This window comes from Ursus maritimus, unplaced genomic scaffold, assembly GCF_017311325.1.
Source record: "Ursus maritimus isolate PB19 unplaced genomic scaffold, ASM1731132v1 scaffold_16, whole genome shotgun sequence".
In the NCBI taxonomy this organism is placed as follows: domain Eukaryota; kingdom Metazoa; phylum Chordata; class Mammalia; order Carnivora; family Ursidae; genus Ursus; species Ursus maritimus.
Genome location: NW_024424008.1, coordinates 2108543 through 2127689, shown reverse-complemented (window position 1 = coordinate 2127689; position 19147 = coordinate 2108543). Strand labels below are relative to the sequence as shown.

General features: G+C 38.5%; 1 protein-coding gene across 1 annotated transcript; it reads right to left on the bottom strand.

The window, feature by feature from the left end:
- Nucleotides 1-1258: 1258 nt before the first annotated feature.
- Nucleotides 1259-2850, bottom strand: LOC103681428 (olfactory receptor 56A3-like). Its single transcript, XM_008710990.2, has one exon. The coding sequence runs from the start codon at nucleotides 2728-2730 to the stop codon at nucleotides 1771-1773; it is 960 nt and encodes a 319-aa protein (XP_008709212.1). The 5' UTR covers nucleotides 2731-2850; the 3' UTR covers nucleotides 1259-1770.
- Between the last annotated feature and the right edge of the window lie 16297 nt (nucleotides 2851-19147).

Below are 19147 nucleotides of genomic sequence, written 5' to 3'. Positions count from 1 at the left end.
TAACATTCATTGATAAACCCATATTTTTATAATGGGCACACATGAGCCCATCTATTTTGCAATGCGTTTTACACATTAAGTTGCTTATACAGATAGGGCCCCTCCACACTCTACAGGGGGCCTTTAATAAGGTGACCGTGGCCTCTTGAGTGAACACAGTTCATGTTGAAGTTTTTTTATTCTGTGACTCTTTTATTTTTCCTTCCTTTTCCTGACCACTACTACTTTGAGTTCTCTCCAAGCTACACTCTACAAACCAGAAGGTAAGAATGATATGGGGGCTTTTCAGGACTGTTTGCTGGATTTTCTTCTGTTCTTATTTCATATTCTTTCTCTAGGTCCTTCCATCTGTTTTCCCATTGTTTCAATAATGATATGTAGTGAGTTCCCAAGTATATATCTTATTTGAGGGCTGAACTTATCCGTGCAATGGTTTACTATACACTATAACTTGGATGCCTCAGATGTATTCAACCAAAGTCCCTAAAAATGCACTTCTGGTCTTACCTCTAAGCCCCCATTTGTCCCCTGGCAATAGTCCGTACAATCCTCAGACCATGGAATATTGCACGAAGTATGGTCTCCCTCACTCTTGATAAGTAGTATGAAAACCCAGAGGACAAGGACCATGCTTGAATTATATTCCTAGAAAATAGCATACATTCAATCATTGATTCAATGTGTATTCAGTCATTAACTTCTAAACATTTATGGTCTCTACCATACCACTAGCACTGTTTGGGCACTGCAAATACAACAGTGAACACATCAGGCAAAAGTTCTTGCCCTTCTGCTTAAATTTTAGTAAAGGTAGGGCTGACTAAACAAATAAAAGCAAAATGTACAGTCAGTAGATAGTGATTAATGCTGTGCAAAACAGGGAAACAGACAAGGTGTTAGGACATCATCTGTGCTTTGGGGGAATATTGTTGGGTACTATTTTTAAATACTGTGGTCGGGGAGACACAACGGACCTGAGGGAAGGAGCTATGTGGCCAGAGGAACAACAAGCCAAAATTCCCAGAGACAGGAATGTGATTTGTGTTTTTGAGAAGCTGTGAGGGAGGCAGTTCTGACTGAGGGACTGAAGGAGGAGGTCAGATACGTTAAGGAGTCCCACCTACAGAAACAAATTCCTCTCTCTTCTGGGCTTCTTTATGTGTTTTAATCTAACTCTTCTTACGTTGATTTTTACATGTTTTTGGCTTTTCCCCTAGGCTTTAGAGTAATGGGATCAAGATTTATGTATGTTAGAGTCCCATTTTCTAGCTCTGTGCCAGACATAAAATAACTTTCAATAAATATGTTTGAGTGCCTGGGGGAAAGATTAAAGCGCAATGGTCATTTTCAACAGTTTTTAGCAGTTGCTTTTTCATCTCGTTTTACTTCTCCAAAGTCATGCACTGTCTTTAAGTTCTGATACTTCCCATCAGCCACACATCTTTAAGTGAGTATGGATTTTCCATCACACTGACTCTAAATGGGATTTAATCAGGGGCAGACAATGAAGTGTGATGCTCGGCTCATGAACTTTCATAGCCCCTGGTCTGGGTACCATGACGAGAATTTTACGTCTGTATCCTTAGTCGCTTCCTGAAATTGATGGAAGGTAAAAGGTGTGTTATGACTGTGGGTAAGAGGGAAACCATGCAGTTCATATCTTCAGGCATGTCCAGAGAGAGGATTAGGACTGTAATTTTATCCCCATGTCCCTGCCTTTCGACTGTGATTTGGGTGTTCATGGTTGAGAAGAGTCAAGCTAGAACACGATTAGTTGCTGCTCTCTCCCACCCTCCTCAGTAATTTCCTAATCCCCACTTTAATCTCCTGGGTTCGTACCCCATAGACAATGGGGTTGAGAGCTGCAGGAATTACATGGTGTAGGACATTAAGTAAGATGGGGATATCGGGGGAAACTTTCTTCTTGGCAATGTGGGTAAAAACAAAAACAAGAAGGATGGTGCTGAAGAAGAGAATGAGAATGAAGTGAGAGCCACATGTGTTCAGAGCTTTGGCAGCTGCCCCTTTTGCCTTGAGTCTAAGAACGGCTCTTAGGATGAAGGTATAGGAGAGGAAGATGAGGATGAGGTCGGAGCCCAGAAGAGTCCAGGCCACAATTAACTGGTAAATTCTGTTAAGGGCAATGTTATCACAGGAGAGCTTGGACACAGAGAGGTTGGCACAGATACAGTTCTCAATTATATTTTTTCCACAATAATGGAGCCGGGAAGAGAGGATGGGAATGAACATAGTAAGAAGTACATTCCTGGCCAAAATAAAAATGGCGGCCTTGGCTACAAATTGGTCAGTGATGATGGATGAGTACCTCAGTGGGTGGCAGATAGCCACATAGCGGTCATAGGCCATGACCATGAAAGTGCAGGACTCCATGCCAAGGAAGCAATTCATGATGTACATTTGGAGGAAGCAGGCATAGAAGTTGATGGACTTGATGTCAAACCAGAAGATGACCAGGACCTTGGGGATAACGGTGAGGCAGAGCACCATGTCAAGTAGGGAGAGGATGCTGAGTAGGTAGTACATGGGCTCATGCAGAGAGACCTCCAGCCGGATGGTGACCAGGAGAACACCATTGGCTCCCATGGCCAGTAGAAAGAGGAGGCTGAGGGGCAGGGACAACCAGAACTTCCAACTGGGCGACCTGACAAAACAATTCAGGAGGAACTCTGAAACCTCAATGGAGATGGTGCCATTTTGGTGTGCTGTCATCTTTTGTCTTATATTCCTACAGCTTTCTTTTAGTGATCTGTAAAATTAGGGTAAAAATTAGGTATGACTCAAGACACATGAATTCACAATAATTTGCCTCTCCTAGGTGAAACTGGTGAGTCCTAGCAGGTCATCCAGAACCAAATGAATTCATCTGTTTTTTTTCTTTGTGACATGGTTCTAGGACATTCCTATCACTTTAAGCAGTATACAGGACTGGGGAAATATGGTTTGTTTATATATGTTTGTTTTTTTCAAGGTTTATATTTAATAGAATTGTTCCTTCTTCACAGAAACTAAAGAGAAGGAATTACTTAGTAAACTACTTTTTGACAATTTTGTCCCCAAATTTGTATGTGTAAGTTTCTTCCTTTGTTTTGTTTTGTTGTTTTTTAATAACCACATAGACTGCCATATGACAATTTAACTATAGCAATATGCCCAGATAACTAACAGAGCCCAGCACAAAAAGGGATTCAAATTCATCTCCTTGGTTCTGTGTGCCATGCCCATTCTGAGTTTCTGGCTATAGTTTGCTTTAATTATAGACTTAAAAGATGATACCCTGGTAATAAATTTAGTTAGTCTTCATGATCTCTAAACAGTCATTTGATGAGGGAGGTATGGATCCTGCCATATAATCCTATTACCTCCCTCTATACATCTTCATATTTGTAGGATTCTTAACTTTGGGAAGACATAACCTTAAGAGGAGAAGGAACACTTCCACATAGGTATGTGAGAGTCATACCCGCCATTAGACAAAATGAAAATTTGATTGTTCTGCTTGCAATAGCCTGAGGGTGATGAAGACTTATATTTAAAGTTTTTGCATCTCTTTTCTGTTTTATTTTTCCATTTTCAATATAACAATCCAGGTACACATTCTCCTGCTACTATGCACAGTTCAATGTTGCCATGTTTTCTTATCACTTAACCTCCTCCCCTGGCATTCTGTTGGGTAACACTGAAAAAGAAATTGTCCTTACTCTTGGGAGGTAAAAGTAAAACCATTCAGGGGACGAGTAAAATAAGAACAAATGATAGGGTCTTGCACAAACTATGAGGAGAGCGTAGGGTTGGCTGAGTCACTCTGATGTTGGATATAGGCTGGCAAAAAGGAATTGTAAATAAAGTGAACCAGTCTTCTCCTTTACATGAAGGGTGAAGGATTCTAAGGTTCTCACCCCTCTGAATTATGAAAGGTAAGGGTCAGGTCTTTCTGGGGTCCTTCAAACCATGCAGTCCATTGTAGCTAAATCTGTGTACATGCACCAAGGCCTCTGTTAAAGTGTTATTTTGTGGGATTAGAAACATTTTTTCATTAGGAGTTTAAGTACTTCCATATTTATCATTCTTTAGGTTCATTATATAACATAAATTGCATATCAGTTTGGGAACTTTTTTCCATTTCCTCTACCTATACTCAAATACCCTACGGCTTTTTCCCACCAAATTATTTGGCATTCAAGGAGATATGTTATAATATCACATTACCAACAAGGGAATTTATATCTCACAGTCTTGTCCACCAGTACTGCATCACACTGATCTTATTGCTTATGCAGTGGGTTGGGTTGGAGTAATTTCTAGGATACTCTGGATCTCATGAATAATTGTATGATAATGTGTGTGCCCCATCAATCCTATTAAAAGAAAACAAACCTCACCCATGATACAATGAATTTTTTTGACCAGAGACTGTGATGGAGGAGAAATAGTATTGGAGTGGGGGTAGGGTGCCAAGGAAGGGGGTTTTAATAAAACTGTGACCCCAGATCTGAATGATATTTTCATACTTTTGGAAACACTTTTTTTTTTCCCTTGGAGGGGTTCGAATAGTATTTTTGTATCCAGTTGTGATTTTCTATTACCTAACTGCAGTTCCAGTCCTGCTCAGCTGCCTCCTGTTAGATTTTCCCCATCAGAGAGACCCTGCCTGTGTCTGGGGCTTGCTCTCAGAGGAGGTAGAAATGGCATTCCCTTCCAGGACTCCTCTCTTCACTCCTGATCCTCTGCTTCCCCAGGCAAGGGTTGTGAAGCTGACGTGTGCCAGGCATGGCTCCCACCTGATATATAGAAGAGATCAAGATGGCCTCCCAATTCTTGTTCTCTTGCTAATAGAATACATTTGTAGTGACTTTGGCAATTTGGGGATGAAGTTTAAACATATTGTATCATTTGTGACTCATAGCACTCTGAAGTAGGTAGGATAAGTTGACCATTTTTTTCAGGATTTTACTTATTTATTCATGAGAGAGAGACACACACAGAGAGGCAGAAGCAGAGGGAGATGCAGGGTCCCCGCAGAGCAGGGAGCCCAATGCAGGACTCAACGCCAGGAGCCCGGGATCATGACTTGAGTTGAAGGCAGATGTTTAACAAATTGAGCCACCCAGGTGCCCCTTAAGTTGATCATTTTAACAATATATCTTTTGAAATGGGTAGATTGAGATTCAGTGGTGTTATATTTCCACTGTTTAATTAGTAGGGTTCGAGTGTGGAAGAAATAAAATTTAGATCCAAAGCCAGTGAATATATGAATATACCCATGTCCTGTGTTACCACAGTGATGTAGCAATGCATATCTTTTTTTTTTTTTTAAAGATTTTATTTATTTATTTGACAGAGATAGAGACAGCCAGCGAGAGAGGGAACACAAGCAGGGGGAGTGGGAGAGGAAGAAGCAGGCTCATAGTGGAGGAGCCTGATGTGGGGCTCGATCCCAGAACGCCGGGATCACGCCCTGAGCTGAAGGCAGATGATTAACCGCTGTGCCACCCAGGCGCCCCAGCAATGCATATCTTAAATGTCATTTTATACTATATATTTTTAGGTTTCTCTCTTTTTCCTTCTCCCCTCCTTCCATGCTCATACAGTCCTTGAACAGTTCTCAAAAATCTGGAATTTTTCTTTTTATTACATTTACCACTCTGACTCCTGCTTCCACTTATCAAAATCCAATTTTCTTCTTTCTTTCCCTTTATTTTGTTTATCTTATTATTATTTCCCCCTAGGAAGCAACCCAGTCATGGTTTCAATTAAGATTGTAAAACAATTTCCATGGGCATATTCTCTGATTTATCCTTCTGTCACAAACTGTATACCCTCCACTCCCCAAGTCAGCATCTCGTCTATTCTTTGCCTTGTTTGTCTTACAAAGACTGGGAGATTCTGGACGTGCAGTAGGTCATGAAGATTAAAACCCAGAGAAAAATGACATCCAGTCATGAGTTGTTGACCAAAGGACCTTCTGTACGTCCTGGGCATCATGTTCATTCAACTCGGTCTTTCCCTCTCTCATTCTATTTGAGTACTTTCACTTGTATGTTTGCGGCGTAAAATAATAGCACCTGGCCGACCCAGACCTTGCCACCATCACCCTCAACATGTTCAAAAGCAGACTGCCAAATTCCAAATATTCCATCTAAAACCCACTTTCATCATTTAGGTTTTGTCATTTGCATTTGCTTATCACATCCTCTGATCCTACTCTGCAAAGTTTTTACGTTTAATTCTTACATGTCATAGCCCCAAATCTCACCATCTCCGAGAAGCTTTCCTTCTCCAGGGTATTCAAAGTATTCTTGGAGAGAATTAGAGAGTCATTGAATGGAAATAGGGGAAATCTTGAAATGACCTTGGGAGGGTACAGCCACATGGAAGAAATGGGAATTCAGACATTAGTGTACATGGAGAAGAATTGAGCAAGAAATATGTTCTCTTTGTCTCCTGAAGAACTTTGGGATAATTATTTCTAGTGCCAGGATAATGTTTCTGAGTACAACTTAAAGGGATTATTTTATCTCTTCTTTCCACTCACCGACTCTTCCTTTCTCCTCTTTTTCCTGGAACGTTCCTACATGTTCTTCAATCTACAATTCTTCCAATAAGCTTTGAAATACCTACTCAGCCCTAGAAGTAAAGCCACTGAGACTGTATATGTCCTTCTTCCCCTCCTCTTTCAATCTTGGATTGCAATCAGAGCTAGGCAACAGCATCACTAGGGCTGAGGACCTAGAGCTAATGACTTCTGGTTCCAGGTAGGGACAGGATGAAGAAGCCTAGGAAGTTGAAGGGCAATGACAAAAGCAGAGACCCTGCTGGACAAGCTTTTTCCCAGGCTGCAGGACAGGACCCCAGCATAGAAGTATGGAAGCCCTGTTTGAAGAAGTGGAGGGGTTGTTAAGGACTGCCTAACACTATAAATACATGCAGATTTGTGAGATATCTCTCCCAAGTATCATTTTTAACCATCATTGATCTGAACCAATCTATGACAGATAACTCTAGGATCTGTGCATGATTTTCTGTTTTTGGTGGGAGTAGCTTTTAGAAATTCTTTAGATTGAGCTTAATCTGAGGACCTACTCTTGTACTCTCACTGACCCCCACTTGTCTCTGTCCTCAACATCTTAAGTTATTTAGATTAAATTTAATTCCTACACCATGATTCAAACATTTGTGTGCAGAATCTTTGCCCCAAAGTCCCTACATTTCAATATGTACAGTCGAACACCCCAAATCATCTAAACTAAGCTGCAGATGTAGCACTTTCCAGGCTCCCCCCCATTTATCTCCTATGGACAAATTCCTGCTTCTCTGCATCTCTGGTACCACCCAGCAAAAGATCTGAAAAGGCAAGAGGAGGGGGAAAGGAAGGTCCCAGAGCACAGGTTGTCACATGTGCCTCCTTACCTGAGACAGGATGTAGTCTCTACTCCCCTATTTTCAGACTACTTCAGCTGTACTGACTTAGGAATGGAAAGAAGTACAGACCTGGACTGAAAAGAAAGATTCCCCCCATCCCTCCACCTCACCCCGTTCTGGCTAATAGCAGTATAGCTGCCTCTCAGCTACCCTCTACCCAGACTCACCTACAGAGGATTGAAGCATGGGGTCCCCTGGAGTTCTGGTTAGTTCCTGAAGTTATCTGGGGTAGTTATAACTCCAGAGCCTCAGGGACTTTACGCTCTGGGAACTTCTCCTTCTCTAATTCCTTGGGCCCAAGAGGTCCTCTTAGGACAGATAAGTAGTCAGGTGTGAGAAGAAAGTGATTTTTGTTCTCTCTAAAAGCAAGGAGCTCGGTAATCCAGCCCTATGTTGACTATGTATTCTGTAGGCAGTTAGTGTCCTCATTGTAGGGCTCTTGATTGCCGTTAACTTATGACTTTTATAATGGCATTATGATGATAATGCAAGAGAAACTTGAAACAAATATTCCTGAGACAATGCATATTGTTTTTCAGAGAGATAATCCTACAAAAATTTTTGTTGCACTAAAGAGTTTTAAAATGTGAGGCGCATACGACTGTATACTAGGACACATCACTTTAAAAAGTTTTAATTTCCATTTGAACTTTGTGTGAATTAGTCAAATCCCCACATTATGGGAACAAGCGCCATTGGTTTCTTCATTTTTTTATGAATGGTTTTATGAATGGTTTATGAATGAGTATGGTGGACACATGATAGTTTTTTTTAAAGATTTTATTTATTTACTTGGACACATGATGTTATATTTGTTTCAAGTGTCCAACATAGTGATTTGCCAAGTTTATATATTATGCTGTGTTCACCAGTGTAGCTACCATCTGTCACCATTCAATGCTATTACAATATCATTGCCCATATTCCCTATGCTGTGCCATCATCATCAGTTTCTACAAAGACCTTATTTTGCTTTATTATTTATTTAAAGATTTTATTCATTTATTTGAGAGGGAGGGAGAGAGAGATCATGAGCAGGGGGTGGGGCAAATGAGGGACAAGCAGACTCCTTGCTGAGCAGGGAGCCTGAGGGACTCTCTCCCAGGATCCTGAGATCATGACTTGAGTTGAAGTCAGGCACTTAACCGAGGGTCGCCAGGTGCCCCTTCTTTGGGTTTCTTTTTCTTTTTTCTGCACATGTCAACATTGCTTCTATTTCTCTTCCCTTCAGAAAAGTATAGGCTTCAGTGTTCTTAAAATACACTGTTCTAATTAATCTCTATTGTTCTTATTAAGCTGCAATGTTCATTTGTAGGAGATAGGTTTGGATATTGAATTTATATAAATGGTATTGGCTTATAAATGTGAGGTTATTCTTTGATTTTACTCAACACTAAATTTTAAGTGTCTGTGCATGTTACTCTGTGTAAGTCACTTCATTATTTTTAACAGCTGTTCAATTTCGAGTATGTGCATTTTCCCTCTTTATGTGAGTAGTCAACACTTCAGTGATGCATAATTTTTTGTTACCAAAAATAATGTTGCTGTCCATATCCTTGTACATTTCTCTTTATAGACCTAAAATAGCTGTATGTGCAGGAGTTTCTTCTTTCTAAGTTATGGTATAAAAATATTTAATTTCACTAGTAATTATCAAATTTCTCTCCAAAATATTTAGAAAATATCCCTAGAAATCCCTAAAATTTCTTTATTTTTCACATTTCTTACACCATTTGATGCTTTTTTTTAAAGCTTGGTAGATATAAAATAGTTATCTCATTACTTTAATTAGAATGTCTCCTTATCCCTGAGATTTTTTTGTATAGTCATTTGGGATTTCCATGCTGTAAATTTTATGTTGACATTCCCTGCCTTTGGTTTTGGTATTAATTTTTGTTTTTCTTGTGTATTTACAAAATCTTGCATTTTTAAATATGAGAGCCCCTTTCTGGCTAGATATTGCTATTATCTCCTTTAATCTGTCATTTACTGTGAATTTTAGTGTATGCTGTCCAGTATTCAGTAAAAATTCTTCAATTTGATCAAGTGAAACTCTATTTTTCTATGAAAAAATTTTCTCTGGGGTTCTTATTTAAGAAATATTCCACAAGATCACAAAAGGTGCTTTTTTTTGTTCTCATTTTAACTTTTTAAAAACTTAGTGCTTTATGTTTCATACTGCTGTATTTATATCTGCTTGTGGCTTAGACTGTCAAAAGTAAGGGGTGGTACTAATTTAGTATGCACTCCTATGGTCCCAACAACTGTAAAAATGAGAAATAGTGTCTTCTCACTTTTATAAATATCTTCTACTCTGAACCCCCCAGCATCTGAACACTGCTGTGAGCACTCTTATGGTGTATCCCAGAACTCCCCATGTACCATCAAGTGTGGGTTACTGCTAGCAGAGTGGGGTCCATCAGTGCCAGGCTCCAGTGTATGGTCTGAAACTTTTTTGTTTTGTTGGTGGAGGTGCTGTTCGGGATATTAAGTATTTTTGAAAAATTCCTCTGTATGCAGTGTTAAGTAACTTTATTTTTCTCCATATAGAGATAAATGACTGATCCCTTTCCCACTGATTTGAGATGTCAATTTTATTATATACGAAGGTTCATGCACATATGGCTGCGTTTCTGTTCCATTGTTGGCTTCTGTTCCATCACTGAGTTTACTTACAGCAATCCCACATTATTTTTATTCCTATTGCTTTGTAATATATACTATAATATGGCAGGGTGAGTTTTCATTTGAATTTGATCCAAACATGTGTAGGGTTTTTTTGTATACAGATTTTTATTTAGAAAGGGAAACTCTCTTACATTGTTGGTAGGAATGCAAACTGGTGCAGCCACTCTGGAAAACGATATGAGGTTCCTCAAAAAGTTAAAAACAGAGCTACCCTATGATCCAGCCATTGCACTACTAGGTATTTCCCCAAAGGATACAAAGGTACTGATTTGAAGGGATACATGCACCCCATGTTTATAGCAGCATTATCTACAATAGCCAAATTATGGAAAGAGTCCAAATGTCCATTTCCTGATGAATGGATAAAGAAGATGTGGTATATATATAAAACAGAAATTATTCAGCCATCAATAAGAATGAAATCTTGCTATTTGCAATGACATGGAAGGAGCTAGACAGTATTACGCTAAGTGAAATAAGTCTGTTAGAGAAAGACAAATAGCATATCATTTCCCCCATATGTGGAATTTAAGAAGCACAGCAAATGGACATAGGGTGGACAAGAGAGGAAAACCAAAAAACAGGCTCTTAACTAAAGAGAACAAACTGAGAGGAGGTGGTTAGGGGGATGGGTTAAATAGGTGATGGGGATTAAGGAGGGCACTTGGAATGAGCACTGAGTGTTGTTTGTAAGTGTTGAATCACTAAATTGTACACCTGAAACTAATTCATACTGTATGTTAAGTAGCTGGAATTTGAGTAAAATCTAGAAAAAGAAAAATAAAAATTTGAAAATCTGAGCAAAACAAACAAACAGCCCCAGATATATTTGTTACAGGGCACTGTCTTCCAAGTTTCTTGGAGTGAAGCAAACCTGTAACAATCCGTGGCCCTACAGGAAAACTTAACCAACATGTGCACATTTAAAAAACCGGGTTTATGGTGTGTGTGCATTTTTGTATTCAAGTTTGTTTCCCTTAACGTTATATTGTGAACATTTCCCATTTCATGAAAATATCTTTGAAATCTCAAAGATACATAAATATTTTTTTATTTTTTTATTATGTTCAGTTAGCCAGCATATCATTAGTTTTTGATGTAGTGTTCAATGATTCATTAGTTGCATATGACACCCAGGGCTCATCACAACACATACCCTCCTCAACTATTTTATTTTTTAAAACAATTAGTTCTTGGATCTCAGTTGGGTGTCTCAGTTGGTTAATCGTCCAACTGTTCATTTCAGCTCAGGTCATGATCTTGAGGTTGTGAGATCGAGCCCCGCAGCAGGCTCCATGCTCAGATGGGAGTCTGCTTGAGATTCTCCCTCTCCCTCTCTCTCTGCCCCTCCTAACTGACACCTTCTCTTTCTCTCTAAGTAAGTAAGTAAATAAATAAATAAATAAACAAATAAAATCTTTACAAAAAGAGTTAGTTCTGTATTATAAGTGAATGTAGCAACTTCATATTTCCAATATCTGTTTTTAAGTCTCTGAAGACATTTATTAATGCTTTTATTTATCTAATGAATACTTGCATTGTGCTTACATGCTAAGCATTATTAATTTATCCTTAATTGTTATTCTTTCTAGCCCATTAATTCTGATTGTTATGATATGGCTCTTCACTGCCTTTTTTCCATATTATTATTATTTTCTTATTTTATATCCTGTATGCATATGTCCCTGGGACAATAAGTAGCTCCTGTAGAAAATATACATGGGGATAGAGGAAGAGAAGAAGATCAAGTTCTAGGCTGCAAGTTCTCCAGGTGGGTTTTGTGATCATCACCTCAGAGAAAGTTTATTACTTTCTGGGCTTTATTATTTCTTCTTTCCTACACCCTACACAAACCAGCCCCTCAAGGTAACGTTCCATTATCCGAGCTCCAACATTACTCTTGTCCAGGAATTATTCAGTGAAATTGGTGAGATTGCATGGATCCCAGCTGGGACAAAAAGGGCCTTCTCAGTGCTTACAAGTACCTGGCCATGACGAGTGCTCTGCAGTTCTTTTTCCTACTCAGTACCTTCAGGGTTGGTAAAGATGCTCTCAAGGGAAAGCATGGGAGAAATAAAGGAGCAACTAAAATCTCTCCCTGTCATCTAGTTTTATATATGTGTGTTTGTGTGTGTGTGTGTATCATATCTACTTTATCCATGTATTTTTTATTTCTTATTTTATTTGTTAACTCGTTGATTGTTTAATAGCATGTCAAACCTCTCGGTATTTGTGTATTTTTCCGTGTTTTTACTTGTGATGGTTTTCTAAGTTCATACCATTTTCCTTGGAAATTGATATGATCTCAATCTGCTTAAATTTATTCAGACTTGTTTTGTGGTCTAATGTGTGATCTATCCTGAATAATGATGCATGCACACTTGAGAAGAATGTGTATTCCGTTGTTTTTGGATGGATTATATATCTCTTATGTCCTTCTGATCCAATGTGTCTTTCAAAGACATTGTTTCCTTATTGATTTTCTGCTTGAATGATCTATCCATTGATGTAAGTGGGGTATTAAAGTTGCATTTATACATTTATAATTTATAAATATATAATTTATATTTTTATATTCATAAATATATTTATATATAAATATATCATAAATTTATAATTTATATATATTATAAAATATAAAATTTATAAATATATAAATATAAATTATACACTTATAATTTATACACATATAAATATGTATAAATTTATACATATATAAATATACATTTATAATTTATAAATATATAATTTATATTTTTATATTTATAAATTATAAATATATAAAAATAAATATATAAATATATATTTATGAATTTATAATTTAAATATATAATTTATAAATATATAAATATATACATATAAATTATACATTTATAATTGTATCACAATATCTCCCTTTGTTCATTAATATTTGCTTTATGTATTTAGGTGCTTCATTGTTGAGTATATAGATATTTACAACTGTTATATCTTCTTCTTGGATTGATCCCTTTATCATTATGTAATCTCTTCTTTGTCTCTTGTTGCAGTCTTTGTTTTAAAGTCCATTTTATCTAAGTATTGCTGCCCTGGCTTTTTCTTGGCTTCCGTTTGTATGGTAAATGTTTTTCAGTCCTTTACTTTCAGTCTGCATGTGTCTTTAGGTCTGAAGTGAGTCTCCTGTAGGCAGCATATAGATGGGTCTTGTTTTTTTAATCCATTCTGCCACTTTATGTCTTTTTATTGTAGCATTTAGATCATTCACATTTAAAGTAACTATTGATAGGTTTGTAGTAATTGCCATTTTGTTTTTTTGTTTTGTTTTGTTTTGTTTTTGTCTCCTCGTGCTCTCCTTTGTAATTGATGATTTTCCGTAGTGCTATGTTTGGCTTTCTTTCTCTTTATTTATTTTTTTTCCTATTTCTTAATAAGTTTTGGGTTTGTGGTTACCATAAGGTTCAACTAAAACATCCTAAGTGTATAGCTGTCTGTATTAAATTGATAACCGTGTCAAATAGAATATGTTTCATTGTTAAGTTTTTTCCTTTGAATATATGAGTACTTTGAATATATATCATAACCCTGTGCTGATCTGCAACATTTCTCTGAGAAATCATCTGATAGTCTTATGGGATTTCTGTTGTATACAACTTTTTGTTTCTTTTTTGCTGCTTTTAAAATTCTCTTTTTCTTTATCCTTTGGTATTTTAATTGCTATGTGCTGTGGTGTGAACCTCTTTGGGTTCGTCTTGTTTGGAGCTCTCCGTGCTTCCTGTGCTGGATCTCTATTACCTTCCCTAGCTTAGGGAAGTTTTAGCTACTTCTCCAAATAAGCTTTCTGCCCCCTTTTCTCCCTTCCTATTCTGGGACCCCTATAATGTGATTGTTTGTTTGGCTGATGTTGTTCAAGAGATCCTTTAACCTATCCTCATTTTTTCAAATTTCTTTTTCTTTTCCTCGTCAGCTTGGGTGATTTCTTTCCATTATCCTGTCTTCCAGACTGCTGATCCTTTCTTATACATCCTCTAATCCACTGTTGAATCCCTCAGTGTATTTTTCACATCAGTTACTGTATTCTTCACCTCTGATTGTTTTTTTTTTAAATATGTATTTTCTATTTCTGTGTTGAAGGTCGCACTGAGTTCTCCAGCTCTCCTCTCAAGGCCTGTGTGCAGCTTTATGGCCATCACTTTATACTCTTTATCAGGCACACTGCTTTACTCCCTTCAATCAGTTGTTTTTCTGAGGTTTTACCCTATTCTTTCTTCTGGAGTGTTTTCCTCTGTGTCCCAGTTTTCTTTGACTTCAGTGTTTATTTCTATGAATTAGGTGAAACAGCTACTTCTCTTAAACTGGAAGGAATAACCCTAGGTAGGGTCATCTTCTGTGTGGCCCATGTGTGCTTGGTTACTGGCTGATAGGAGCTGTGGCTGTTGTGGGCTGGGAATTGAGGAGGACTCCATGCTGGAGCTTCATGGTGGGATGGCCACGGCTGAAGTGGACGTGGTTTGGGATGGTCCTAAGGCTGTCTGTTCAGAAAGGAATCAGGCAGGACAGGTGAAGCCAAAGTGGGTGCAGGCTGCGGGGTTCCCAGGGCTCTATATGAAGAGGGCACCATGGTAGAACAGCTGCAGCTGAAGTGGGTGCAAGCTGGGGTGGGGTGGGTCCTGGTGTCTATGCAAAGAGGGTACCTTGGCAGAATAGCTGAAGTGGAAGTGGGTATAAACCAGAGCATTGGAAAACTCTATTCAGAGGGGTCCCTGGCAGGGCTGCTGGGTTGCTGGGGTCTGAAGGTGGGCTATGAGTTTTGTCAAGTCCTGGGATGTTCTGTGCAGGGGATGCCCAGGCCAGACCACTGTAGCTTAAGTGGGCATGAGCTGGGGAGTTTTATGTGCAATGGGTACCCTGGCAGGATAGCTGAAGGTGGAGTGGGTGGAAGCTTGTGTGTCTTGGGGCTTTCCACACTGAAGGCACTCTGGTAGGACAGCTGTATTTAAAGCAGACAGTCCAGGATGTCCTGGGCTACTCAGGACACAGGGATGCCCTGTTGGAGTGGCTGGATCTGAACCTTGTGTGGGTGGGGGTGTCCCAGGGAACTCTGCACAGGGGGTGTCCTGGTGGGGTGTCTGGAACCAAGGCAGGCACAGGATGAATAATGGCACATATCTATCATCATAATATCATACGCAGTATTTTCATTACTCCCCAAATCCTCGGTGCCCTGCCTACTCCTCTCTCCATCACCCCCCCTCCCTCATCCAGGATCCTCTGATCTTTTTATTGTCTTGTAGTGTTGCCTTCTCCAGAATGTTATATGGATGGAATCATATATTATGTAGCCTTTTCATACTGCCTACTTTCACTCAATAAGATGCATTTAAAGTTCCTCCATGTCTTTTCATGGTTTGATAGCTCATTTCTTTTTAGGCCTAAGTAGTATTCCATTGGATATATCTCAGTTTATTTACCCATTCACCTACTGAAGGACACCTTGGATGCTTGTACATTTTGGCAATTATGAATAAAGAATCCTTGTGTAGGTTTTTGTATAGAAATGCGTTTTCAACTTCTTTGTGTAAAAACCAAGGAGTGCATTTGCTGGATCAAATGGTAAGAGCATGTTTTGTTCTGTAAGAAACCACCAAATCATTTCTAATGTGGCTGTAGCATTTTCCAATCCTACCAGTAGTGAATGAGAGTTCCTGTTGCTCCATCTCCTTCCCAGCATGCACCATTGTCAGTGTTCTTGATTTTGGCCATTCTAATAAGTGTATGATGATATCTCATTGTGGTTTTAACCGGCATTTCCCTGATGACCTATGACATAGAGCAGCTTTTCATATGTTTTGTTGTTTGTTGTTTGTTTGTTTTTTTTCATCTGTGCATCTTTGGTGAGGTGTGTGTTCAGTGTGTTCTTGAGGTGTGTGTTCTGTTCTCCCGGTTTATGACTTAACTTCTCATTCTCTGGACATTGATTTTCTGAGTGCGAATTTAATGTAATTAGATTATATTTTAAAGATTTATTTATTTCCTTATTGGAGAGTGAGGGAGAGGAAAAGAGCACATGAGCAGGGGTAGAGGCAGAGGGAGAGGGAGAAGGATGAAGCAGACTCCCCGAGCCTGGAGTCCAGTAGCAGGGCTCCATCTCAGGACCATGAGATCATGACCCGAGCTAAAATCAAGAGTTGGACCCTTAAGTGACTCAGCCACCCAGGTGCCCTGAAGGTTTTAATTTTAATGAAGTCCAGGTTATAAGTTCTTTCTTTCATAGATTGTGTCTTTGGTGTTGTATCTAAAAAGGCATCACCATACCCAAGGTCATCTAGGTTTTCTCCTATGTTACTTTCTAGGATCTTTATAAATTGGCCTTTTGTTTTTTTAAAGATTTTATTTATTTATTTGACAGAGATAGAGACAGCCAGCGAGAGAGGGAACACAAGCAGGGGGAGTGGGAGAGGAAGAAGCAGGCTCATAGCAGAGGAGCCTGATGTGGGGCTCGATCCCAGAACGCCGGGATCACGCCCTGAGCCAAAGGCAGACGCTTAACGACTGCGCCACCCAGGCGCCCCTATAAATTGGCCTTTTATATTGAGATCCATGTTCCATTTTGAGTTAATTTTTTTCTGAAAGGAGCAAAGACTGTGTCTTGATTTTTCTATCCATTCATTTATTTATTTGCAGATGGCTGGCCAGTTATTCCAGCACTTTTTGTTGATGACCCGCTGGTGCTTTTATATTGAAAGTGAATTTCTTGTTAGCATATAGATGAGACTTGCTTTTTTTTTTCCTCCTTCCAAATCCCATATGTCAATTTGTGCTTTTTATTTGGATTATTTAGACCAGAGTTTCTCAGCTTGTAATGACAGTTCAGACAATTTTCTTTTGTGTGTGAGTCTGTTCTATATATTGTGGCATATTTAATAGCATTCCTCACTAGTTGTCAGTAGCACCATACACTCTAACTCACCTCTATCCGCACAGTTGTAATGAGAAAAACGACTCTAGACATTGCCAAATGTGTCCCAGGGGCCAAAATTGCCACCCCTTCCTGAGCCAGTGATTTAACCATATGCATTTGCTATGTCGATGTGATTAATACCCACTCATGGCTTCTTTTACTCTATATGTCAGAGCAGTTGCAACAGAGACCATATGACCTTAAAAAGCTTGGCTTTTTAATGAAAACTTCTGCTGTTACAAGCAGTAGTGTTTAAAAAATGCATCTTTCTATTATCACAGTCAAATTTCTAATATTATTCTATTCCATGTATAAAATACAAATTCATACAAACTTGCTTCTATTTCACCCCTTCTTATCAATCTTCCATTTTTACTATGCATTTTATTTCTGTATGTTTTATAAACGTTGGCAGTATGTTTTGCTCCTGTACTTTGTCTCTGTCTCTGCCTTCAATTACCAAGTACACAAATACTAGATTAAGTAACATTATGTCATCACTCATCAGGTCACTTCTTCATTGTTTTCAGCATTATTTCTTTCCGTTTTTTAGTTTAAAGTGTTTCCATGTCTATGCCTTTCATTCTCCTCCCCGCCCCACACAGTGAAATCTGCTATAAAAGCCCATGTGTAGGCCGTACATCTTTTTTAAGAATGAAAGCATTCACTAAAATGATAGAGCATTGCCAGTAACCTTCATATGAGACTTCATATATACAAAATATGTATATGTAAATATATACAAAATAAAGCTTCATGTATCCAAAATGAAACTCAGAACATTAGAGCAAGATTTACAATTACATAGAAAGAAAATGTAAAGAGATGTAAACTGTTACAGAAAATGTAAACAAATATTTCATTCATAACCAGAAAGTTTGGAAAACTCTGAAAAAGGACAGTGTGTCCGAAGTCCTGGAGTTAGATTGCTACTCTTTTCCCGGGTTCTACCAGATGCAGAAAGATTCACAGTTCTGTGAATTGTCTCAGTTTTCCCCCATGTGACACCTAATCTAGGCATGCTGGAGTAATAACGTAATTATTTGATTAATATTTTGGAATGCAGAGGTCTTAGTATTGAGCTATCATTTCTATTAGATTACACTGTGATACATTTCCTCTGGATTGTGCCTGTTTTTAATGAAGGGCCTGCTGTTTTTCAGCCCCAATATCTTCAGTTTATACAATTGTGTTACTTCTTTGGCTCAAACTGAAGTTCCTATTGCAATATTCTGTCTAGGCTTTGAAATCCTATTCTAGCTTTGGGTCCTGACTTTCTGCCAAGTGGTCACCTTCTTAGAACTCTACCTTGGCTTCTCCTTGGCTATGTTCTTCCTACATATTGATATTTCTCCTTGCTTCTTGGACCTCTTTCTCACCCAGGCACAGACCCTTTGCACTTATACACATGGACCTTGCCTATCTTGCTCTCTACTGCAACCCTAGCACCATAACAAGGATTTGTCTGTATTAGGAGTAAATGCATATTTTGCAGACAAAATGGTGTTAACTGTGGACCTAAAGGGTCATCACCATTCTCATATGTGCTCTGCTTTGTTTTCTGGGCCCAGTATCCAATGTCAGTTGTGTCTCAGATATCTGTTTCACTTTCTCAGGTCATTGAAGGAAAGGTCCAAATATGGGTAATGTGTGAGTAAACTGAAAAGTCTCCCCAAGAAAATCTGAGTTTTAACAGTTTCTGGATATTTCTGTCTAGTTTGAAGAGACCTACTTCCTACTGTAATATTTTATTGAATAATTACAACACTTTCACTTTAAGCATTTCATATAAAATATATTTATTAAAATAATAGAGCACAAAATAACTAACTTAAAATATTCATATGTACATGTAGTGTTAAAAACAGTTTAATGAATTACAAACTATGATTATTATCATCTACCTTTTGAGCAACCTTTGACACTAACATCCAGTGCTTCCCCTAGCACTAATATTCCTGCCTTATCATGAGTAAAGTCTCTATTTACATTTTTCCTTAGGTTCTATGACTTCCAAGGTTTATACATGGCTCTATTGCAAATCTGTCGCTGTAGGAGTTGAGGGCTGTGTGTTATAAGAAG

What these genes read in the sequence shown, in the direction of transcription:
- LOC103681428 (XM_008710990.2), bottom strand. Translation starts at nt 2,730, where the DNA reads ATGACAGCACACCAAAATGGCACCATCTCCATTGAGGTTTCAGAGTTC.